Source organism: Gymnodraco acuticeps, unplaced genomic scaffold, assembly GCF_902827175.1.
Source record: "Gymnodraco acuticeps unplaced genomic scaffold, fGymAcu1.1, whole genome shotgun sequence".
NCBI lineage: Eukaryota > Metazoa > Chordata > Actinopteri > Perciformes > Bathydraconidae > Gymnodraco > Gymnodraco acuticeps.
In genome coordinates, this window is record NW_022990457.1 from 248,898 (window position 1) to 275,000 (window position 26,103).

The 26,103-nt window shown below is 44.5% G+C and overlaps 1 protein-coding gene across 31 annotated transcripts in view; it reads right to left on the reverse strand.

Annotated features, from left to right (window-relative positions):
* Positions 1 to 10,367: 10,367 nt before the first annotated feature.
* Positions 10,368 to 26,103, reverse strand: part of nfasca (neurofascin homolog (chicken) a) — a 114,352-nt gene continuing 98,616 nt past the window's right edge. For 27 of the 31 annotated variants that reach the window (XM_034225787.1, XM_034225789.1, XM_034225811.1 and 24 more), the window contains one exon: positions 10,368 to 13,247. In XM_034225787.1, coding sequence (XP_034081678.1) covers positions 13,019 to 13,247 — 229 coding nt within the window. In that variant the 3' untranslated portion in view covers positions 10,368 to 13,018. Of the gene's footprint in view, positions 13,248 to 20,736; positions 21,625 to 26,103 lie in introns of all 31 variants that reach the window. The other 4 variants (XR_004569963.1, XR_004569961.1, XR_004569960.1 and 1 more) reach the window with 1 other exon arrangement.

The following is a 26,103-nucleotide window of genomic DNA, read 5'->3' on the forward strand; positions in this document are numbered from 1 at the left end:
CCCCACACCACCCCATGGATAAATAGCACCCCCCCCCCCCCTGACTACAGCCGTGATAGCGCGTCAGCCAACACATTGTCCTTGCCCTTGACGTGAACCACGTCAACATCAAAGGCCTGCAGGAAAAGGCTCCAGCGCATTAGCCGCTGGTTCGAATTCCGCATCCTGCCTATAAAGACCAACGGGTTGTGGTCGGTGTATATTTTAATCGGTACCTGGGATGAACCGACATACACCTCGAAATGGGAGAGAGCCAAAATCAAGGCCAATGCCTCCTTTTCAATTGTCGAGTAGCGCCGCTGGTGTATATTAAACTTTTTAGAAAAATACGACACCGGATGTTCTATACCCCTGTCATCGTCCTGCAGAAGCACCGCGCCTGCGCCCAGCTCACTAGCATCCACAGCCAACTTGAAAGGCTTTGTGAACACAGGCGCTGCGAGGACAGGAGCACTGACCAGGATGGACTTTAATTGCTGAAACGCAAAAGTGCACCTAGGCGTCCACTGAAATGGGATCTTCGGGCTCAAGAGATCCGTGAGGGGAGAAGCTACTGCTGAGAAATTCCTGCAAAAACCCCTATAATACCCCGTCATCCCCAGAAAACACCGGAGGTCCCGACGTGTAGCAGGCTCTGGAAAGCCAAGTATCGCCTCCACCTTGGAGTGGACAGGGCGGACCTCCCCCCGCCCCACTACCTTGCCAAGATAGGTGACGGTCGCCCTGCCAAACTCGCACTTGGCCAGGTTTAGGGTCAAGTTTGCCTGACGAAGCCGGTCAAAAACTTCCCGCAAACTAACCATGTGCCCCTCCCAATCGTCAGAATAGATGACGAGGTCATCGAGGTAGGCCTCACAATTAGCTACGCCTGACAGCACACGATTCACCAGCCTCTGGAAAGTCGCAGGCGCGTTGCGCATACCAAACGGCATTACCGTATATTGCAGGAAACTGTCAGGTGTCACGAACGCAGAAATTAGTTTAGCGCGATCCGTAAGTGGCACCTGCCAGTATCCTTTCAGCAAATCCAGCTTGGTTACATAAGACGCACTCCCCACCCTGTCGACACAGTCCTCCATTCTGGGCAATGGAAAACTATCAGGCCTAGTCACGTTATTTACCCGGCGAAAATCCGTACAAAACCTATCTGTCTTGTCTGACTTATCAACCAATAAGCACGGCGAGCTCCATGGGCTGAAACTGGGCTCAGCGATATTGTTAGTGAGCATGTATTCCACTTCTTTCTGTAACCGCGCCCGCTTATATGGATTCACGCGATACGCGTGCTGTTTAATGGGTAATGCCTCCGCCACATCGATGTCATGTTGTAATACGTTAGTGCGCGAAGGAATATCGGAGAACAGCTCACAATGAGACCCAACCAAACCCCTGATATCATCTCGCTGTGTTGTTGATAAATGGCCAAGATGACAGTCAAGAGTGATCAATGACTCAGTGTTTGTCAACCGTCCCTCCACGACCGCCTTGGACGGAATAATGACGTCATCTTCCAGTTCTCCAACCCCCTCTGAAAAACAAAGACTGTCATTCCTCTCATCAACGCTAGATGGGGCCAACATACAAACTGACACCGGCACAGTGGACACACTCGCAGAGGGAACAACAATACTGTCAATAGGATTCATCAGAGGCTCCCTCACATAATATGGCTTAATCATATTAACATGACACAAGCGAGTCTTCCGCCCACGATCCGGTGTCTCGATCAGGTAGTCCAAATCCCCTACTTTCTCTCTAACCAGGTACGGCCCACTAAACCGTGCTTGTAAGCTGGAGCCTGGGACAGGCAACAACACTAAAACCCTCTCCCCTGGCACAAACGTTCTATCCCGAGCCTTCCTGTCATACCAGCCCTTCATCCTCCCCTGTGTGTCACTCAGATTTATCCTCGCTAGTTCACATGCCCTCTTCAGCTTCTCCCTAAAGCCACAGACATAGTCTAACAGGTTCTTCGGCTCGCTCTCCCCCAACCACTTCTCCCTCAGCAGCTTAAGCGGCCCCCTAACCGAATGCGCAAATACCAGCTCTGCAGGACTGAATCTCAAAGATTCCTGCACCACCTCCCTTGCGGCAAACAACATTAAATGAACCCCTTCATCCCAGTCGTCCTTCGTGTCACGACAGAACGCCCGAAGCATTGTTTTTAGTGTGGAGTGGAACCTTTCCAAAGCTCCCTGGGATTGTGGGTGATATGGGCTAGAGAAACTATGCGATATATCCAGCTGCTTTAAAACCTGCGAGAAGATGCGGGATAAAAAATTCGTACCTTGGTCGGACTGTACCACGCGAGGCAAACCAAAAACGGAGAAAAACCTCACCAAGGCCTGTGACACTGTTTTGGCCGTTATCCGTTTCAGTGGAATCGCTTCTGGAAACCGTGTGTTGGCACACATAATGGTCAAAAGAAAGCTATTACCTGCCTTGGTTCTAGGGAGTGGACCCACACAATCAATAATAACCCTCTCAAAAGGTTCCCCCACTGCCGGGATAGGGTAGAGTGGCGCCGGTGGAATGACCCCGTTAGGTTTTCCCACCACCTGACATGTTGAACACCCCCTGCAGTGCTGCACCACATCCCGTTTCAACCCTGGCCAAAAAAATTGACGCAGCACTCTATCATATGTCTTATTGACCCCCAGATGTCCTGCAAGCCTGTGATCGTGAGCCAAACACAGAATATCGTGACGGTATCTAAACGGAACCACAACCTGCGTCACCACATTCCAATCATTCTCCGCTGACGCGTCGAGGCTAGGAGACCATTTACGCAGCAATACCCCGTCCCTCAGGATATAGCAACTTTTAGAAACCTCACTCTCTCCCACTCCCACAGTGCTCGCAAAAAGGCCTGACAGGCTTGGATCTCTACCCTGTTCCGCGATAAGCTCCTCGCGAGCAAAAGAAAACCCAGCCGCGCTACTGGCAGACTCACACGAGGAAGTAGAGGGCAGTAAAGGGCTGAGACCGGCTGGAATAGATGGAAGAACAGCATCACATTCAAGAGGGGCAATTTCAGGAACAAGCTGAGACGATGACCACAAGTCGGGTTGCCCCGGGAGCGCCCCCTCCACCTCAGGCTCCCGTGGTACTGCACCCTGGGGATTATCCATAAGTGGGTCACGACACTCAGGCACCCCGTTAACAGTCGCTATGATGGTATCAAACAAGTCCACGTCGTCCTTTTCCTCGGCCAGAGCCTTAATAACCATGGCCCGCGTCTCTACCCCAAGCCTTCCAAGCTCAAGCTCATGCACGCGCCCATGTTCTGCCTCCTCCGCTTCCCGAGCGCATAACCGCTCTGCATGTCTCAGCTGCTCGAATTTAAACTCTAGTTCCATCTTCCTCAGCAAAACCTGGTTCTCCGAAACCGGGTCACGTGTGACTACCGCCTTGGCGGTCAAAGCCTCCACCAGCGCTAACCGCTGCTGCTGCTTTTTCATGCTCGGGGCAAGCCTGACACCGTAATGCTCTGCTATCCCCGATAATTCCTCCTTAGTGCACAAGCCCAACAAGTTGACCGTTGGCCTAGCCACAAACTCACATACCTTCACAGGCATACCTGCCCTAGTACCGTCGCACCGGGGGAGGAAGAAACTAAAGATCCAACCCTGCTTCCACCAGCATATACGACCAACCAATTAACATATACACAAAAAAAAAAAAACCGGCTTCACCCTACACGTCTGTACAGTCTGTTCTTAATAACTCTGGCCACCGCTCCCCTACCGCTATACACTAAATAGAGAAGAGCACCGGTATGACCTTCTGAAGCATCCACACTCAAAATTATTCGCAAGAGTTTAACAACTGTCGTGTGTTCAAAAAAAAAAAAAACCTAAAGCCCATCCCTTAAACGTTTCCATCCCTCACTATCAGACCCCCTATATAACTAACTAGCTGACATACGCCGGCTTAGGAGGAGCCTGACAGGGTCTTCCTACCTCCCCGACCAGCACAGACGGTATGTCTACCAGGCGAAGGAAGGAACCATAGAAAATGGTCCAGCTGCCCTAGCTGGATGAAAACGCTCCTTATTGGAGAATTATTTACCAAGAGGGTATAAAACATGGGCCACAAACACGACACTGTCAACCATAATTCAAAGCGTGGACTAAGCTCAGCGGCCACCACCAAATTCCTGCTCAAATCAGTTTGGCACGAGCCCCCATATTACGTTACCATTGACTGTTAGCAGGCTCAATGTGGAGTCAAGGCAACATAATAAAGGAGACGGTAGCCGAAGTAATCAAAAAAGAATTTAATTAATAATTACCACCATGGTTGAACAAAGGAAATATAAAGTAATGACAGACAAGAACACATACTGCACAGACAGGATCAGCACCAGACAAAGGGGAAGGCAGAATACTTATACATGAGGTAATGACGAGACAAGACACACCTGGGTTAATTACAAATGGGTACACCTGGAGGGGAAACGATAAGGACTACAAAACCATAACAGGAAACTACAGCTAGACATGACACATCACACTAGGAGTGCCTGATCAGGGCACAAACACATAACAGCACCACACTGTTCAAGTCAACTCATGGTTTATACTCATCAGAGCCGGGTGCCTGCAGAGAGAGAACAGAGAGGAGCAGAGAGGCTTCAAATAGCTGCAGGACACCAGACCCAGGTGCCCTGAGTTACTGTAATCAATGCAATCACTGGAGCCAATGCAGCACAGACAGAACAGCCACACCCTCTCTACTGATGGACCCACAGGGGCATCACAGCCCCCCCCTTAAGACGGGGCCCCAAAGGGGTCCACGACAACCCAATATCCTTCTTCTTAACTCCAGCTTTTTTACTTTCCTTCTTAGGGCTGGAGGACGCTCCTCCTCCGCCGCTGTCTTCGAACTCTTGCCTTGCGATTTCGTACTGCTTCTTCGCCTCCACTGCCTTTATGTCCCACTCCTCCTTGGGTTGGCTGGCGTTGAGCCACAGCATGTAGGCGCTCATCGGCTTCGGCCTCCTCTTCTTCGGCCTCCTCTCCTTCGGCCTCCTCTCCTTCGGCCTCCTCTCCTTCGCTTTGTGGGGTTTCCTCTCTTTCTTCTCCTTCACCACTTTGACTGTCTTCTTCTTTGTCTCGATCTCAAAGTCAAAGGACCCTGCTGGACCACTTTTTCCAGACTCCGAAACAGGTAGGTCAGTAGACATCCTACGGCTCTGCACACGCGTAATAGTATAAACGGGAGACACACTTGGAAATTGCAAAGCGCTCTCATCTGGCTCTACAGATGTCAACGGCCTGGAAACCACCACAGGCGGTGGCACACCCGCCCACACAGCACTACCAGCAAGATCGTTGCCCAAAATCATCTGTACCCCATCAAGTGGCAACGCGGGACGCACGCCGATCATTGACGAGTGAAAGTTTCCACAACACGCTCCTGAAACGTGCCCGGTAGGGTATGACGCCGGAGGAGGCCGGACCAAAACCGCGGCGCAGCCGTGACGCGACGCAGACGGACCCGGTGGAATCGAGGGGTTATAGTCAACGTTGGATCATTCTAATTTTTGATTTATAATTTGTGATATTTGAGAGAACAGTTGATTTAAAATTAGACAGATTGGTCACCATCAGTATTTAGAATCACGGTGTAACATCACATCATGTTTGCTCATTTACCCATGTTAGGTTGTTTATCAGGTTTATGGTATATGTTTGATGTTTAGTTTATAGTCTATGTTTAGCCGTGTCTCCTTGTTCACTTACAGTCACATATGTCTAGTCTGGTCATGCACTGCCTGTCATTGAACTTCCTGTTTTATTTTGTACTTACTGTACCTTTCCTTCTCCTTTCAGAGCCCTTTACTTCCTGCCAGTGAGATTATTGGCCCCTCCCTTGATTGTTGCCACCTGTGTTCCCCTTACCTCTTGTATAAATAGTCCTCCCTTTGTCCTGTGCCACTTCGTCTTGTTTCATGCTAGTCAAGAGATACAGCAATGCAAGCAAAGAACCATTGTGAAAATATTGTGTATTAATAGTATGTTGTTTTTGCAGCTTGCTCTGATACGTGTTGCCTCATAGAAGAGTGATTTGTTGTTGTGAGTTGTTTGTTCTTTAACTAAAGACTTTCTGATTTGTTAACCTTGTCGTGCATTTGAGTACACGCATTTTGTGTTGTTTTCTTAACACACGGATGAGCATGATCTGACAATAAGAGCTCTATATGGTATCTTTACCACATGTTCTCTTCAGCATGAACACAGGAGCGAAGCCTGAGCCAAAGGCTTTATGTTCTGACCATCGAAGGATCAACATGTGGGTCCCATTTAACATAGAATACACACACACACACACAGCTATGTCTTTTTCAGTGAAAGATGTCATAATTACCCAACACTTCCTCTGAGACTCCCCCACCCCGTCTGCCAGGCTAGGTATTGGGTTGCTAATGGCCTTTTACCCACTAATGTACGCGCTGGAGGGGACAGTAGTCAATGGTGGGCTGAAATATTAATATTTACCAGCCATGAGGGGGTCAAGGCGGAATGGATTAGGCCATCTTTAATAAAACATGTCACCACCAAAGAGACCACTCCTTTGTGATCTCTCCATTTCTGTTACACTCACAACTAGATTTATGAACGTTTTATAAATCTTTGAGGGTTTTTTGTCCGTCTAAAAAGAACTTAGAGAGCTTGGCAGTTTAATTGGAATGGTGTAATCACTTTTATCCTTAGGCACAGGGGATAAATCAATAGACTATAAAGTCATGGTTTGCATTGTGGGCTGAAACATGGCTGTAAATGATTAGTGTGGTGTCTGGAGGGTTTAAAAGCCTTTACACATAATACCTAAAGTATCAGAGTTTTATATGATTGCTTTTAGACATTACATGCACCACACAGAAGTGCTCAACATTATTGTGAGGGAGGGTCTGGCAGAGCAGGTCATGGGGGTATTGTCAATGATTTCTACTGGAGAAAGATGTGTAACAGCAAAGCATCAAGGGGACAGAGAGGGTTACTTACACACAGTATATGTACATACATGTGGAAGCTGCTTCACTGAAGGTCATCCATCCAAATGTGGGGGGGATATGGCTGGGATGAGGATTACATGGGATAATGTACTGAGACTCCAGTCAACTGAAGGGCATTCCTGTCTGTATACAGGTGTACCTCAGATGTGGAAGAATTCTTAGGAAACATTTGTGAAAATCCCCAACATCTGAGGAGATGGAAACCTATTGAAAACCATTGGCAGTTCTATCACAGGGCTGGCAATTCTGGCATACCAGAAAAAGCGAGATTGTCTCTCATACTGTGTGACCATAAGTGTAGTATGGTTATTTTAAGTCCTTATTTTATTTAGCAAAAGATAAAAGCTGGGTTGTGAGTGAGGTGATGGAGGCATTTGTTGTTCTTTGCGGAACTCCAAGCTTTCACAGTGTTGAAGGAACTCTCATTCCAAGAGCTAAGGTTCAGTAAAGGGTTATTTCATAAAAATAGGAAAGCGTATTAGTTGTGTTGTGTCAGTTGTACTGTATACAGTACTTACAATATGTTGGGTGGAAATTATATCGGGTATACTGGATCTGTTTTTTCTGGTGTGCTAGTTTCTTCTTAACACTGGTAGGTTAGTTTCTATAATGTATGTGCAAGGGCTGTGACAGACCTGCCCATTGTGAGCTCCTCTGCCCCAAAATTGCAAGGGATGTGGTGTATGAATGATATCACTTCAAGGAAAGGTAGCACTGTCTTCAAGATTCTGGTGGTTAGACAGGAACACAGGCTGATTGCATAATTATGGTTTCTAAAGAAAACGATGCAAACAGCCAGCTGTACCTGTGATGAAGTCAGTTCTCAGACAAAAAACATTCATCTTTCCCATGTCTGAAGAATTCTGTTGAGCTGCAGGCTGTGCTCTGAGAATCATGAATAAGAGCACATTTTAGTCTTTAACACTGCAGACAAATCTGTTTTGAAAACATGGAAAAAGGTCAGGGAGGAACAGAGAGACCAGCCGTCAGGATAGAGAAAAGGAGATAGCTTTACTATAAAGAAGGCGTCGCTAGCAGAAGATGCAACATCTCATCATACACGCATACAAGGTGAATATATTTATGTCATTTTCTGTTGAGTATGTACCTTACAAAAGCTGTTATTTTGCATGTTGAAGAAGCAAGACTTTGACGAGCTGCTCTGATACATATGGTAAAAGCAAGAAGATGCTAACATGAGAAATCATTTGAAAAAGCCAGACAGCATGTGATCAATCATTGACAAATCTGGTATGTGCAGTCAAATTGTACACTGTGCAGCAATTTAGAATGAAAAGAAACACAAAGCTGTAAAACTGCACATCTCCCTCCCCCCCCGTTAAAGGTGAGCTGAGATGATGCAGACAGTAAGAAGAGAGTCAACGTGCACAACAGGAAAAAAAGCACTGCAAATATGCATAATTCTCTTTTCTTTATAATATAGCCTGTTTTAAAACCTTTCCCCACCGTGATCCAGTTGGGGGGGAAAGAGGAAAGGCCGTGTGGGAAGAGGGGGTGCAGGGGTCCAGACCTAACCTGGAGGAAAACTGTGAGAATGATTCCAGTGAGAAAGTTTGGACCCCACGTTGGATCTCTCTTTTTCTTGGCTTTCTTCTAGTTCAGCAGCGTCTCCTGTGTTTGCCAGGATGGCTGTGTACTTAAACTAACAACATCAGAACCAACATACTGACAAATAATGGCTTTAAACTCATTTAAACTCAGAGGATGATCTATGAGTTTCTGAGACAGGGGGAACATTTTTGGAACAGGGTATAAATGACAGAATGTTTTTTGTTTTTTTTAACGGGTGAGAAATGCAAGGCCAGTAATGTTTTCAAATGGCTGCATCACCTATCGTTTTTCCAACCCAGTTAACGTTTAACCACGCTCACTTCGGCATGGACTTATAAAGAGAACGGTGCAGCGTTAGAGCAGTAGAATCGGACAGCTACAGTCCATTCATTGAGCATCTTTTTCAAAGTAGATGAAAATAGCGTTTTACTTTTTTCTATATGAAAGAAGATCACAGTTATGCATAGCTGAGTAAATGTTAATAGTTTTTTTTAACACTGTCAGAGGATAACAAATATTCCGTTACTCCAACGTTATTCACTTAGACTGGGACGTCCTCTTTTTATGTCCATCACGCGCAGAGGGAGGTTAGCGTGGTTAAATCTGAACTGGGTTGGGTAAACGCACCGGGACACATGTTCCGTGTTAGGGACCTCCTCCTTCAAAGTCTGAAAATGAATATGACCTAATGGATCCACAACGTCTGTTCTAACAAGACCCCTCTAAAGGAGCCAAGAACCGCAGACTTCTTAAAAAAGGTTGAATTGATTGTGGGCCATGAATTCTCATGTTTCATTGTTTAAATTGACAACTTATTTAGGATAAGTTGACTAATGTTAAGCCACTACAGATACAATAATGACTCCACTGGAAGATCACGCAGACTGCGTGGGGCCTCTTCTTGCGGAGGGAGCCTCAACTGAGCCGCAACTGCGGCGCACCTATGCGTTTATGCGACGCAATTAGTGTGACGCTGCGAGGCTCCACTAGCACCCCCCCCCCCCCACCGACGCTCACGAAACAGAGGGCCTCATCATCTAACTTAGCGTGGGGCCTCAAGTTGGCCAGGGACGGCCCTGTAAATATTTATATATATTGTTTTCTTTTTATCCTTTGCAATGAAATACTGAAACGTTGACTTTAATTAAATGTATTGGTATTAGGTTAGTTGAAAGCAATAATATGAAGTTGAACCAATGTTTTTCATTTCAACTTAATATTATTGCTTTCTACTAGCCTAATCCAGTTATGTGAAATCTGTTGACATAATACATTTAATTAAAGTCAACGTTTCAGTTTGGTCAGTGTAACCTTCAGTCATTGAGGAGGCATCTGAAAGGGGACCAGTGAAGCAACAACAGGCTGTAAAGGTGAGAGGAAGTCTGCGGTCTCAGAGAGATGACCAATGCAAAACGGTTTCAAGCAGGGGAGTGTGATCTAATACCTCAGCAATGTTCTTTTTAGGCCTACTAAAACTGTGCTACTACTCTGGAGCACTTCTGTCTTATTTACATCTTACAGAATCTAACATATTCCTCACAATATACAACCCAAACCATCATCAAACGATGGACTGATAACCTGCCACAGTCAGCACCGTACATCACAAAGCAAAGGGCAACATTGAGTGGAGGATGATTCTTGTTACTTTTTTCAGAGTGCAAACGTTAGTCAAAGCTACTCTACAGAGGTGCGTGACACACCGAGTTGCACCTGTCACATTTGCTTGCTGGATACACATTTGTGACTTTTAGTTTCCTTTTCGGATAAAGCATTTTTTGGGGAAATCGACTTTTATATATTTACAAATATAAGAGATCAGGACCTACATGTACAGAAAATATGTCAAATAAATAATAACTGTGTGGTGGGAAGGTTAAGGTACATACATCTGAAGTAAAACACAGAGTACCTGTAATACGACATGAGTACGAGAAGAGCAGCACAATGACAGATAAACAACAGCCATGACAGATATTCTCATGTTGGAAAAGCTGACACAAATATCTGAAACATACACTTGTGTTTATGCTTCTCATGAACAACAACATATTCTGGAGACATCTTTATTCTGGCTATTTCTGGCTATGAAACAACAAAATAAGTTGGTAAGAAATATGTATATAACAATTAATTAAATGAAGGACTTATATTAATACTATCCACATAATGTAATAAATAGAAATATAAAATAAATATTTAAAATAAAAAGTGAACTGCAGTCGCTAACTGCTGTTAAGATCTTTTGATTTAGCATCGGAGGTTTTAATAGTACTGTTGAGTAGCAAGTCTGAGTGCCGACATGATGAGCTGAATAGAGAAGCACTCAGTGCACGTTTAGTCGAACATAAAGTCAGTCCATCGGTGAGCTAACAGAAGGGCAAACATGGTTGTAGGCAAGTGAAATACTGAGTGGACATACTTCTTTTCTTTTTTCTTTCTTCCTCAGCAAAAACTAAAAAACTAGCGGAAACGTTTCATCTCAACGGTGGCTGTGAATTTAATGTATATATTTTCATGCTGTAAATTCAAGTATTCTTGCGCTAGTGCCTTTTTTATCGGTAATGATTGACAAAATAATCGAGTTTAAAAACTAGAGGGAGGGAAATATTATTGGATTCCTGTGTAAAGGTGGGTTCAGACTGACATTTCAGAGGGGGTGATTGAATACAAAATCAATGCACAAATTAAATAATCCAAACGTGTCATTCAGCAAAACGTTGTGTCTATTTTTAGGCTTAATGACTCCAACTCATAAACAAAAGACAAACAAAAAGGTCTGGAGTAACAAAGAGAACTGCAGGTCAGTGCATGTTACTCTAATGTTTTTAAAATGGCTTTTTAAGGCAAATAAACTCAGAATGCAAAAAGAAAGAAAAACAAAACACAATCCATACAGATGGTAAAATAAATAAAACATGTAGTCTGAACACACCTCAAGGATTCCTGGCTCTCAAGCTGCATTCATGTCCCATTGGGTAAAAGTACATTTAAGCGTCCAACTTGAAAACATGACTTGGCTTACACGTAATCAACACTCATTGGGATCTTTGCGATTTGGGCCTAAACTTCCAGAATGAAGGTGTAAATGTTAAAAATATTAATATAGGTCATTTGGAATATTTATAAATAAATAAAAAGCAATTGTAACTTGTTTTATTATTAGCGTTGACATTGCAATGTTTTGTTTGGTGCAAAATTACTTTTAAAAAGTACTGTGTGTAGTAAATAGTAAAACAGAAACATGTTCACTGTCAGCCGACAGTTGTCCCCATGTGACATGAATGCAGAGTTAGCATGAATGCAGAGTTAGCATGAATGCAGAGTTAGCATGAATAGAGAGTTAGCATGAATGCAGAGTTAGCATGCATGCTAACTAGGGGATTGACTCGGTTGAGGTCTACCGTTTTTCTCAGGCAAAACTAACTTTCCTCTCGTTTGCCTTCCATGTTCCTTGCTCTAAGCTACTACCATGCTCCAAAATAGTCATTCTTAAAAAAAAGGGGATTCATTAACAACATACTTTAGCAGAGCTTGGTGCTTGTGGCAGAAATAGCTTTTCTTGTGGCGGCCATTTTGAACATCTGCACTATAATATTGGATTAGAGGTAAGAAAAACGTGTTTTCTCCATCGAACAAGGCAAAGTGAATAAAAGCATGTGATTTAGTTTGCAAGTGGTAAAAAAGAAACTCAAAACGTGTACTTTTACTAACCAGATCAAACCCAAAATGTTATGAAGGAGGTGATAGTGCATAGTTTTGCAGGGCACTAAAATGTGTGCCAGGACTGTATACAGCACTCATTAAGAATTAATGACTCGTCTACCAGCTGTGGAAAAACTAAACTCTTTCATTGCGTAAATATCAATATGATAAACATATCTGCGGGCATCCTGTTGAGTTTGATGGTTAGAAGCTGATATGTTACAGGACGTGTGTGCGTAAGGGACCTCGTGTGTGTACTTTACTGGGATGCTTCACAGAGGTTTTTGAGGGGCGAATCAGGAAGGAGAGCAGGGACGCTGAAAATATTTGGAGCAGAAACCAACCAAGGTCAAATCTCTAAAGAACGCTTGTCAATGCCTCCACGTGCTGAAGGCTGCTCCCAAGTCTGTGTAGGGGCAGGCGGAGCAGAGGAAAACGAGCAGTGTCCTCTTTGTCCCAACGTCACCTCCAGTGGGCCCATTTCTTCCAGCTGGAAACTAGAATAAAGGCTTGTGGTCTGATTCCACTCCTGTTCCCCCGATACTGCAGAGGGAAGCCTGCAGTGTCCAGACAGGCCGCTGCGTCCCTTCTGTGTTTAATGTGTTTCATATATTAATATATTCACGTGTGTGTGTTTGTGTCTGGTGTATTGTGTTGTGGTTTGTGGTAACACCCTGAAATCAGAGGGTGCCACCGCGTCCCCCGGGTGGTTCTACGGCGCTACGCCAGCGAGTAGATGGCGTTGACGGGCGAGGTGGCCTCAGAGCTCTCGTTGCCCTCCGTTTCGTCCTTGTCCTTCTTCACCGTGTACTGGCCAATGAAAGAGCCGTCCTCGTTGAACTGGCCGTCGCCGCCCTCTCCGTAGTCCACCAGGCTGTCGTCGCTCTCCTTCACGTTGCCGTCCAGAGACGTCTGGCTGCCCTGCAGAGGCTTGTTGTCCTCGTCGCTGCTGTAAAGGTGAAGCAGAGTTCAAAGTTAAAATGGAAGCAGGAAGTTGTCATGGTGTGAGCAGGAAGTGGAGACCCGGTCATCCCGTCGGCACAGGTTAGAGGGGAAAGTGAAAGGTTATGGGGGTTGCAGGTAAAGAAATGATATTAACTCTATATTTTCAGCTTTTCAAACTCTTACTGAAGTGACTGTATGTTCAGGTCACTCTGACTATAATTCAGATTTATACAATTCATTTCTTTTCCATATTTTCTTTAAAGGATAGGTTTGAATGATTTAAAATCTATCAAAATACAGTACGCACATGGTGTTGGTAATGTGGACGTGTCTCTGTATGTATTCCTCCTAACCATAAAGGCCACAGAGCGTCATACTACTGGTGTGTGAGTACTGTATCAAGATAGAGCTCAGAAAATCCAAACCTACCATTTAATAAGATAGCTGCGTTTGTATTTTATATCAAAGATGCTTGTTGTTGTAAAATGTAAAGAATATTTTAGAGAACATTATACATATTTGTTTTACAAGCAACCCTGTCTCCTAGAAATTCTGTTCATAGAAATCTAAACTTGCACCAATTTGTTTTATTAGAAATGCGATTGCCAGGATAGTTATGTTTCTCTTTATCAAACGGTTTACTGTTTCATATGTCCTTACCTAATCCCTACAGTAAGCCTAACAACGCTGTATTATCTAAGATTAGCTGTGACTTCTGTACAAAATATTTAAAACACACTTCCTAGACTGGAAAACACAGTGCCAGTGAAAATATTACGTACAAGATATTTGGCAAAGTGAATGAGTGAACATACAGAATTTGGTAGGAGACAGGAGCGATTCAAAGACATAAATACTGTGGTAAAGATTCAAACAAGAAATGTGCATACACATGCTAAATGTGGCCATATTCTGACATGAGATCCAAGCAGTAGAAATCATTTGCACCTCATCTGTAGAGCTGACTACAGATGGCTCCTCACTCTGACTTTAGAGGAAGAGAACGTCATGCACAGGAAGTAAGAGCTACAGGCTAGCATTAGCTTTCCTTTCCAGCTCAGGTCAGTAGCATAACAGCAGGAAATGCACTTAAGGATGCAGAAGTGAAACATTTCTCCTTTTGTTTCTTTTCTCCGCTCAGGTCTGCTTATAGCATATTATGGTTATCATATTAACTATCCAGATTCCCATGGGGGAACAGAACAGAATGTACACTGAAGCTTCTCAGATTCATCATGCTCCATGCGGAAACACTTCGGGAACCACAGACATCACATTTTAGAAACCATACCTGTGTTTAAGTACAAATGGACCACAATCACATTCTGACAAACTTAGAATCTAGCAAATTCAACCCACATCCAGTGTTTGTTGTATAAATCCACAAAAAAACTTTAGCAGAAAGTAGAACTGCGGACGCTGTCTGAACACATGCGGACATCTGACAAGGTGGAGAGATGAAAAGGTGAAGAGAGTGGGAGTTGAGCATAACGTGGGTGGGGGGGGTAAGAACGTCATCTTAAAATCATTTAGAATGTTAATTAGTCATGAAAATCCCTTTCTATTTAACACAAATCTTGGAGCAGCTTTGGCTGTCTGTTAGCACGTGAAACGACAGAAGCATAGCGCTATAGAACCAGCAGAAATGTGTCACGCACTGCCACGTTTGTTAAGGAAGAAAGGTTATGCCACTAAAGATGCCCAGAGCGCCTGTTACTGTATACACAGTCCAGTGTGCTGGCAGGTACAAAGTCTTTCTGTGTTTTCATATCCTTTGAGTGTGCTTCTGTCTGTACCAGTGCCACTGAAACACTTCCAGATAACCTCTCTCACAGCTAATCAAACACATCTGGTCAATAGGAAGGGACATCTTTAAACCGCTTTCCCTAGACTCATAGACCGCACACACTTTAAGAGAGAAACTGTTATAAAGTGACTTGGAAATGTTTTCAGAAGGAAAGAGTCGGGAATGATTCTATTATGTGATTAGGTGACTTTAAGAGCAAAGATGGGTGGAGTAGGATGGGAGTGGGTGAATAACCTTTCAAAATAGAAAGTCAAATCGCCCACTTTCAGCGTTCATGAAATCCCAGGAAAATGACACAGATAACATAAATATAGAGTTTGAAAGCCGTTGACGATACAAATCATCAAGTAGTTTTATATGATCCATTATTGGATTAACTATGCTTTGGAATGCTTTTCATTGATAGATCAAGTTCATTCCGATGATAACACATTGGAATGGCTCTAACAGACATTAAGCAATTAAAATGCACAGCAAATCAGCAGATCATATTAGAGCTGGTTAGGAGGACTCAGGGGGAGACTCTTCTCCTGTCCTACCTTTCAAGAGACCTTTGGACCAATGAGAACATAAAAAAGAGACAAAGGGCACAGACATAAAGTGGGAAGGGTAGAACAGAAATACAGTCATGACAGATGGACAACAGACATGTGACATACACAGATATACTACTGTAAAACTGAAAAGGGACAACATTAACATGTATATATATTTTAGGGTGGCAGTTAATACATTTAAATTGTCATAATCCTAATGGCATGAAACCAAAACAAAGGTTTGAGCTTTGGGGCAGCATAGCATGTGTCAGGGCCATCTTTTTCCTCCTTTTACAACTTGGGTCTCATTTTTGTGGTTCTGGCCATCAATTGCTACCAGGTATAACAACACTGTAGGCACCAGCTGTTCAGATAGAGGGAATTCACAACAAACGAAGTTTGGCGGGGCAGGTAACCCCAGCAGTCACACGGATTGTGGCAGCCCAGGATGCCATTGTGCGATTAAGCGCCACATCATTCGTGGTGTACAAGCACATAATCTCCATGTTCTTGTCTGACAACAGAGGCCTGTACTACGAAGCAGGATTTTCGCTTAGCGGCTAACTTCAGGGAAAACTGTGGGTTTCCGGTCCTACGAAGCTGGTTCTCTTTTTAGCAGGCTAGATCTCCATGGTAACTTATGCTTAGCGGCTAACCTGGTCGGGACCAGGTTAGGTTGCAGAGCTCAACTCAGTGAAAGCACTGCCTGCTGACCAATCAGAGCTCAGTGTGCGGCGTTTAAAGCGATCAAGTCATATTACAGGAGAAAGGAAATACAGAAAAGCTGCCGTCGCAGGAAAGACGGCCGGAAAAAATCAGCGACTGTGTGAACGTGAACATTAATAGAATATCACCTCCATCTTCAGAGCAATCTGACTATTATAACATTAGCGTTAAGAAAGCTTACTTAAATATATGCCACAACATAAGTAACCGGATCAGAGTAACATTAAGTAGGCCTACAGTCCGCGGCATATCACTTCATAATGTATCATATATCTCCTTATCTGAGTCAGCTGAGCCGTATCTGGCCGTGCAACACTCACAGTGTCACATACTGTATGCAGAAGTATTATTTTAAGCAACACATTAAGTTGAGGAAACACTCGAGTCAAACGTTGTGTCCTTGGGCAAGACACTCTACCCGCATTTGCTCCTGTGGGTAATCATTTCATTTCATTTCAAACCTTTATTTAACGAGATTGGTCCCATTGAGATCATAGATCTCTTTTTCAAGGGAGACCTGCAATGTCCACAGTAATGACATTTACATGTCCAATATGTGTAATATGTATTTGTAAAGTGCTTTGAGCACCTGTAAAAGCGCTCTAAATAAAAAATGTAATCCATTATTATTATTATTATTATTATTAAAGTCAGATCCACTCGTGTCTTAGACGGGGCAGTGATATCATAAACCTGTTAATGTACGCATTCAAACACTTGTTCTGTTACCAGCTGTATTCACCTTGCAGGTGCAGCTCTGTGGCTTTGATCCTGGATAAAGTGTTTAAGTCATGGATGTTTAAAGTTTAACTTCTTCATATGTCTAATATTATAGTTGACTTTTCATTCAGGAAGTATGACGCTGCGCTGTCAGTGCGCTTCTCCATGTTTGTGATTGGTCGAATGCTCCAGATACCACCCCTTTCATGTGAACGTGCACCTAACTAGATAGGACACGGCTGGCTTGAGCGATCCACTTGATAACCAGCGTCGTAGTACAGTTTAGCGAGAGCGCGTATGTTTTGGATTAGGCCAACCGGCTAACTCAAACATATCCAGGTTAGGTTGAACCAGCTTCGTAGTACAGGCCTCAGGGCTGGGACGGGATCAAGCCAACCGTTTATCTAAAACACTAAATGAATAGGGTAAAACTGAAATTAAGCGTATCTCTCAATATGTTACGTATAATCCTTCATTACAAGAAAATAAATGTGTGGAATCAGTAAGTGGGTTCAATTAATGATTAATCCTATTGTTCACATTTGTTGTCTCTTCCCTGGAGGTTCGTTTACAACCTGTATGATGGGCTGAGTGACCCTTTTTCAAAATGTTGCCTGGTTTGTACATCACTGATGGCCAACAACAAAAGAGAAAACCCAGGTTATAATGCATTGGATTTATTTCTAAACAACTACACTAGAACACGCTCATTTGTTTCATGCGGGATAAAAGTGTGACATATTGATGTTTTGCTCTTGTGCTGCACATTAAAACTAGAAGACAGGATGCCAAACAAGATTGAAAGAACAAGAGAAGCTATGCATAGAAGAAATGTAATTCCTAGGGTTTTTACTTTGAAGTCATTTCTAGATTTGACAGCTACATGGATTTAAGGTCGTACATTTTTGTTGGTTAGACCTTTGAAATGTTGGTTTAATCTTTTCTCCTCCAAATGTTTTCTCCACTTGTTTGTTGCCTAAATCACTTCCTTAAGGGTGTCAAACTGTGCCAAACATCTCCCTGCCTCCCGGCCCCCACTACAACACAAATAGATTCCATCGCCTCGATTTTTAAATGTCAGCCGGCAGAGGGAAACATTGTAATGAACTCTAGAAGGGTGAACACATGTTAGAGCACTGAAGGGTCAGATGTATAGTGTCAGGCTGCTCTCTGGGATCATGTCTCAGTTACTGCAGAACAGCTGACTCATGATGTGGTTATAGGGACGAAGACTTCTGTAACAGCAGCAATGTTATATTAAGATTATTATTGCTCCAATATTGAGCTCGATGAAAGCAGCTTGGAGCCTTTCACAACAATAAAAGAGTCAATGAAAAGTTTGACTGGCAGGCAGGGGGCGGTGTGTGTGCTGTGTGTGTTTTCATTGAGGTTTGAGTGCTGATGTTCTCTCCACATGTGGTTGTTTTAGAGCTCAGGGCAGAACCAAGATATATTTAGTTCAGATCTTTTATACAGCCCTGAAAGGTTTGGTTTGATGCATCTTACCTAAAAGGATAGTTTCCTTTCATCCTGCTCTTCAGTCAATTCACTGTGTAATCATTTTATTTTTGTATTCCAAAGGTAGGCAATCAAAGCAGTATAGGTATCACCATGGTGATGGAGGATATGTTGGGATGAGTCTGTTAGTAGAGAGCATGTTTCAGTTTGAAGTGTAAAACATGAAAGCCTGTCTGGAGGTTTGACAGGCTGACCATGTAACAGCAGAGAGGAAGGACTGTGGCTCTGATCAGACCTGCAGCTTGTTATTTTGTCCACAAACAAATCACCTGGTAACTTAATGAATTTATCTTCTTTTAAGGGATAGTTCAGCTTTTTGAAAAATACAATTTGTATCTATAACAGGACTTCATTAAGGTCAGCGTGAATCTCATGTCTGTTTAGCTTAGCTTAACATGAAGACTGGAAGCTGACAGAAACTGCTACCCTGGTTCAAAACATGCCTACAAATAAAGGAAAAGCGGCCTGAAAGCACTTGATTGTTAAGTCTGTGATGCTGTCTTTAACCAAGATCACACCTGACTTTTGTGGCGCATTTTATTCTGGCGAAACATTCAATGTATCCCAAAACTGCAGCTGATAGCAAATGTGTACAGAGAGCAGCCATCACACCAGACTGAACTTGTCATGGTTTTGGATTTATGTTTTCATTTTCCACCTTTTGCTTTGAAATGTTTTCCTCCTTGTGTCTTGTCTGATCCTACTCCCTGTGTTTGCCTCCTGTGTCTGATTGTGCCTCATTGTGTTCACCTGTTGCCCTCGTGTTTCTCCTCCCCTGTCAGCTGTGTCTTGTCCTGTGATTACCCTTCTGTGTATTTAGTCTTGTCTTCCCCTGTGCTCCATGTCTGTTCGTCGTCGTTTCATGTCCCTGCTACCTGTCGTCTATGCTTGCCCGTGTCTCCTGCCTGTTCCCGTCTGTAAGTTTGTTCCCGTCTGTCGTGTTCCCCGGTTTTGTTTCTGTTCATTAGTTTCTTGTTTTTTCATGCCTTCGGCTTTTTATAATAAATCTCGCTTTTTGATAAGAAACCTTTATTTTTTTTTAAAACTGCACTTGGGTCCTATTTCCCCAAACCTGACAGTAAAAAAAAAAGGTTTCTTAACAAAAAGCGAGATTTATTATAAAAAGCCGAAGGCATGAAAAAACAAGAAACTAATGAACAGAAACAAAACCGGGGAGCACGACAGACAGGAACAAACTTACAGACGGGAACAGGCAGGAGACGACAGGTAGCAGGGACATGAAATGACTACGGGAAGACAAGACTAAATACACAGAAGGGTAATCACAGGACAAGACACAGCTGGCAGGGGAGGAGAAACACAAGGGCAACAGGTGAACACAATGAGGCACAATCAGACACAGGAGGGAAACTAACGACAGGAAGGCACACACAGGGAGTAGGATCAGACAAGACACAAGGAGGAAAACATTTCAAAACAAAGGTGGAAAATGAAAACAAAAATCCAAAACCATGACAGAACTGATTTGTTCAAACAGGTCACTGTTTATTTGTAAGCCTTTAATGCTCAGGTCTAAAAAAAAAAAACTCACTGATATGCTTTCTTTCCTATCTGATGCAAATTGTTTGAAATGCTTGATTGATTTTATCTTTTGCTTTTTGTGGTCAAGTATGTTGCATTGTTCTCAGTGAAAATACATACCTCCATAATCTCTGATGTGTTTTGGGTTTATTGTGTTCACTCACTTTAAGTGTTACAGCATCTCTACTGAGACGAGGAATCAATTCTAAAAGGGAAAACATATTAGTCAACCTCATTTATTTCATGGGAGCCCTGGCCTCAAACAAACAGGAAGGTTATATAGTTTGCTTGACGATTTGATTGACAGTTTGACACCCATAAGGAACCAGAGGCGAGCACTACTGTCATCTCTCTAATCATATTTCATCACTGCGGGTTCGCTGCATTATATGACGTGTCCTCCATCGATCACAGCGTATAAATATTGCTTTTGAGACAAATGCAGGCCAGATATATTTCATGAATGAAATTTGTGCACTCTTTGCAGGCTGACCAAAGAGCCAGCGATGCATTATCAGGCAGATTGGGGGGGTCTCCCCAAATAAGCTGCACATGATCCAGCCCACGTTCCCCCCAGCTCAGGGGAACACCTGCTCCCCCGACATGCACAGGCCAAGAGAGATGCCGTGCCAAAACCAAAGTACCTGTTCTCGTTTTCGTTCTCGTTCTCGTTTTCATTTTCATTCCTGTCAGGGACAGATGACCCATTTCAGCGTGGGGGAGAGAGAGGGTCGAGTCGAGAGGAAACAGGGGAGACAGCAAGAGAGAGGAAGTGTAGAGACAGAGAGAGGCAGGAAGGAGCTCCACATGAAACATGCATGTAAATACTGCATGCACACAAAAACACACACACACACACACACACAACACACACAGAGCTGGAAGCTGGGTGTTGAGGGCTGAGTAAAGCAAAGACCTTGAGTGTGAGAGACGGGCTGGGTGTTAATGTTATTTAGAGTAATGATTGATTAGATAACAGGCAGGGGCCACACACTGGAGAGGGATTCATCAGTGTTAGGCACAGCAGCGCTCAGATGATAACAGAAACTGATTGTGCCTCTTTTTAAGGTTCACTGAACCCTAATCTGATCCATCTTGTGAATGTCAGTGCCACCAGACGCACTGCTCTGAAAAAACTGAAACATTGACTTTAATCAAATGTATTATAATACGTTTGATTAAAGTAAACAATTACGTTTTATCAGTGTGTTTTGTCAATCAAATAATGCTATTTTATATAATGCTTTAATTAAAAACAACCTACATTAGAGCATAGCTTCACAATGATAAGCCATTGCCCGAAGCTGTTAGGTGGTATTCATAATGTCAACTTAAGATTCAGAGGCCTTGTCTTATTCCACGGTGTCTACAATAAAAGATAAAAGCTTGTGTCACTCTCACACAGCTGAGTGAGAACATGTAGTGGTAGTATCTGAGATTTAGAAGGCAGGTTAAATTGAAAAGTTTTTAGTCAGAGTGGACAGATACAGAAAAGACAGACTCATTCTTCATAAAGAAGAGATCAGTAGGACCTGGAAGGAGCAAAAGACACATCACTTACACAAACTGTACACAATATACTATATATAGAAAAAAAACCTACTGCACATGTTCAGTAATTAGCAGTATACGAACACAATTGCCTTCTTAACATAAAACTAGGTTAAGGAACTGTGTGCAGAAAACAGTCTAAAAATGTCAAACAGTTGTCAACTCTACAACTTGCTTTCTGTGATAATCCTAACTCTAACCCTAATCCTTCTCTCTAAATTAGCAAACAACAAATGGCTTTGGAACGGCAGATGTTGAATAATGATTCATAGAAATACAGTTGTGTGACAGACATTGTTTCTGCCTTAGTGATGGAAGGAGCCATATTTAGCATTATTCATAAGCATCGTGCCTGGCACTTCTGTGCTCTGAAACGGCTTTATTATTACAACTTTGTCTACTTTGATCTGGATTTCTCAGATGAAACCCTCCTCTGCTCGCATGACCTACTGCTCGCATGACCTACTGCTCGCATGACCTACTGCTCGCATGACCTACTGCTCGCATGACCTACTGCTCGCATGACCTACTGCTCGCATGACTTACTGCTCTGCTACCATGACCTACTGCTCGCATGACCTACTGCTCGCATGACCTACTGCTCGCATGACCTACTGCTCACATGACTTACTGCTCTGCTCGCATGACCTACTGCTCACATGACCTACTGCTCACATGACCTACTGCTCACATGACCTACTGCTCGCATGACCTACTGCTCACATGACCTACTGCTCACATGACTTACTGCTCGCATGACCTACTGCTCACATGACCTACTGCTCACATGACCTACTGCTCACATGACCTACTGCTCGCATGACCTACTGCTCACATGACCTACTGCTCACATGACTTACTGCTCGCATGACCTACTGCTCACATGACCTACTGCTCACATGACCTACTGCTCGCATGACCTACTGCTCACATGACTTACTGCTCGCATGACCTACTGCTCACATGACCTACTGCTCACATGACCTACTGCTCGCATGACCTACTGCTCGCATGACCTACTGCTCACATGACCTACTGCTCACATGACTTACTGCTCGCATGACCTACTGCTCACATGACCTACTGCTCACATGACCTACTGCTCGCATGACCTACTGCTCGCATGACTTACTGCTCACATGACTTACTGCTCTACTCACATGACCTACTGCTCACATGACCTACTGCTCGCATGACTTACTGCTCGCATGACCTACTGCTCACATGACCTACTGCTCGCATGACCTACTGCTCGCATGACCTACTGCTCACATGACCTACTGCTCGCATGACCTACTGCTCGCATGACCTACTGCTCGCATGACTTACTGCTCGCATGACCTACTGCTCACATGACTTACTGCTCTGCTCGCATGACCTACTGCTCGCATGACCTACTGCTCACATGACTTACTGCTCGCATGACCTACTGCTCACATGACCTACTGCTCACATGACCTACTGCTCACATGACTTACTGCTCTACTCACATGACCTACTGCTCGCATGACCTACTGCTCGCATGACCTACTGCTCACATGACTTACTGCTCGCATGACCTACTGCTCACATGACCTACTGCTCACATGACCTACTGCTCACATGACTTACTGCTCTACTCACATGACCTACTGCTCGCATGACCTACTGCTCACATGACCTACTGCTCACATGACCTACTGCTCACATGACTTACTGCTCACATGACTTACTGCTCACATGACTTACTGCTCGCATGACCTACTGCTCACATGACTTACTGCTCGCATGACCTACTGCTCACATGACTTACTGCTCACATGACTTACTGCTCTACTCACTTGACCTACTGCTCACATGACCTACTGCTCACATGACCTACTGCTCACATGACTTACTGCTCACATGACTTACTGCTCGCATGACCTACTGCTCGCATGACCTACTGCTCGCATGACTTACTGCTCGCATGACCTACTGCTCGCATGACTTACTGCTCGCATGACCTACTGCTCACATGACCTACTGCTCGCATGACTTACTGCTCGCATGACCTACTGCTCACATGACCTACTGCTCGCATGACTTACTGCTCGCATGACCTACTGCTCGCATGACTTACTGCTCGCATGACCTACTGCTCACATGACCTACTGCTCGCATGACTTACTGCTCGCATGACCTACTGCTCGCATGACCTACTGCTCGCATGACTTACTGCTCGCATGACCTACTGCTCACATGACTTACTGCTCGCATGACCTACTGCTCACATGACTTACTGCTCGCATGACCTACTGCTCGCATGACTTACTGCTCGCATGACCTACTGCTCACATGACCTACTGCTCGCATGACTTACTGCTCGCATGACCTACTGCTCGCATGACTTACTGCTCGCATGACCTACTGCTCGCATGACCTACTGCTCGCATGACTTACTGCTCGCATGACCTACTGCTCGCATGACCTACTGCTCGCATGACTTACTGCTCGCATGACCTACTGCTCACATGACTTACTGCTCGCATGACCTACTGCTCACATGACCTACTGCTCGCATGACTTACTGCTCGCATGACTTACTGCTCGCATGACCTACTGCTCACATGACCTACTGCTCACATGACCTACTGCTCACATGACCTACTGCTCACATGACTTACTGCTCACATGACTTACTGCTCGCATGACCTACTGCTCGCATGACCTACTGCTCGCATGACCTACTGCTCACATGACCTACTGCTCGCATGACCTACTGCTCGCATGACCTACTGCTCGCATGACTTACTGCTCGCATGACCTACTGCTCACATGACTTACTGCTCTGCTCGCATGACCTACTGCTCGCATGACCTACTGCTCACATGACTTACTGCTCGCATGACCTACTGCTCACATGACCTACTGCTCACATGACCTACTGCTCACATGACTTACTGCTCTACTCACATGACCTACTGCTCGCATGACCTACTGCTCACATGACCTACTGCTCACATGACTTACTGCTCGCATGACCTACTGCTCACATGACCTACTGCTCGCATAACCTACTGCTCACATGACTTACTGCTCTACTCACATGACCTACTGCTCGCATGACCTACTGCTCACATGACCTACTGCTCGCATGACCTACTGCTCACATGACTTACTGCTCGCATGACCTACTGCTCACATGACTTACTGCTCACATGACTTACTGCTCAACTCACTTGACCTACTGCTCACATGACCTACTGCTCGCATGACCTACTGCTCACATGACCTACTGCTCACATGACTTACTGCTCACATGACCTACTGCTCGCATGACTTACTGCTCGCATGACCTACTGCTCGCATGACCTACTGCTCGCATGACTTACTGCTCGCATGACCTACTGCTCGCATGACTTACTGCTCGCATGACCTACTGCTCGCATGACTTACTGCTCGCATGACCTACTGCTCGCATGACTTACTGCTCGCATGACCTACTGCTCACATGACCTACTGCTCACATGACTTACTGCTCGCATGACCTACTGCTCACATGACTTACTGCTCACATGACTTACTGCTCACATGACTTACTGCTCACATGACCTACTGCTCACATGACCTACTGCTCACATGACTTACTGCTCACATGACTTACTGCTCACATGACTTACTGCTCACATGACCTACTGCTCACATGACTTACTGCTCACATGACTTACTGCTCACATGACTTACTGCTCACATGACCTACTGCTCACATGACTTACTGCTCGCATGACCTACTGCTCACATTACCTACTGCTCGCATGACCTACTGCTCACATGACTTACTGCTCACATGACTTACTGCTCACATGACCTACTGCTCACATGACCTACTGCTCACATGACTTACTGCTCACATGACCTACTGCTCACATGACTTACTGCTCACATGACCTACTGCTCACATGACTTACTGCTCTACTCACATGACCTACTGCTCACATGACCTACTGCTCACATGACCTACTGCTCACATGACCTACTGCTCACATGACCTACTGCTCACATGACCTACTGCTCACATGACCTACTGCTCACATGACTTACTGCTCTACTCACATGACCTACTGCTCGCATGACCTACTGCTCGCATGACCTACTGCTCACATGACCTACTGCTCGCATGACCTACTGCTCGCATGACCTACTGCTCACATGACCTACTGCTCGCATGACCTACTGCTCGCATGACCTACTGCTCACATGACTTACTGCTCTACTCACATGACCTACTGCTCACATGACCTACTGCTCACATGACCTACTGCTCGCATGACCTACTGCTCGCATGACCTACTGCTCGCATGACCTACTGCTCGCATGACCTACTGCTCGCATGACTTAGTGCTCACATGACCTACTGCTCGCATGACCTACTGCTCACATGACTTACTGCTCTACTCACATGACTTACTGCTCACATGACCTACTGCTCACATGACCTA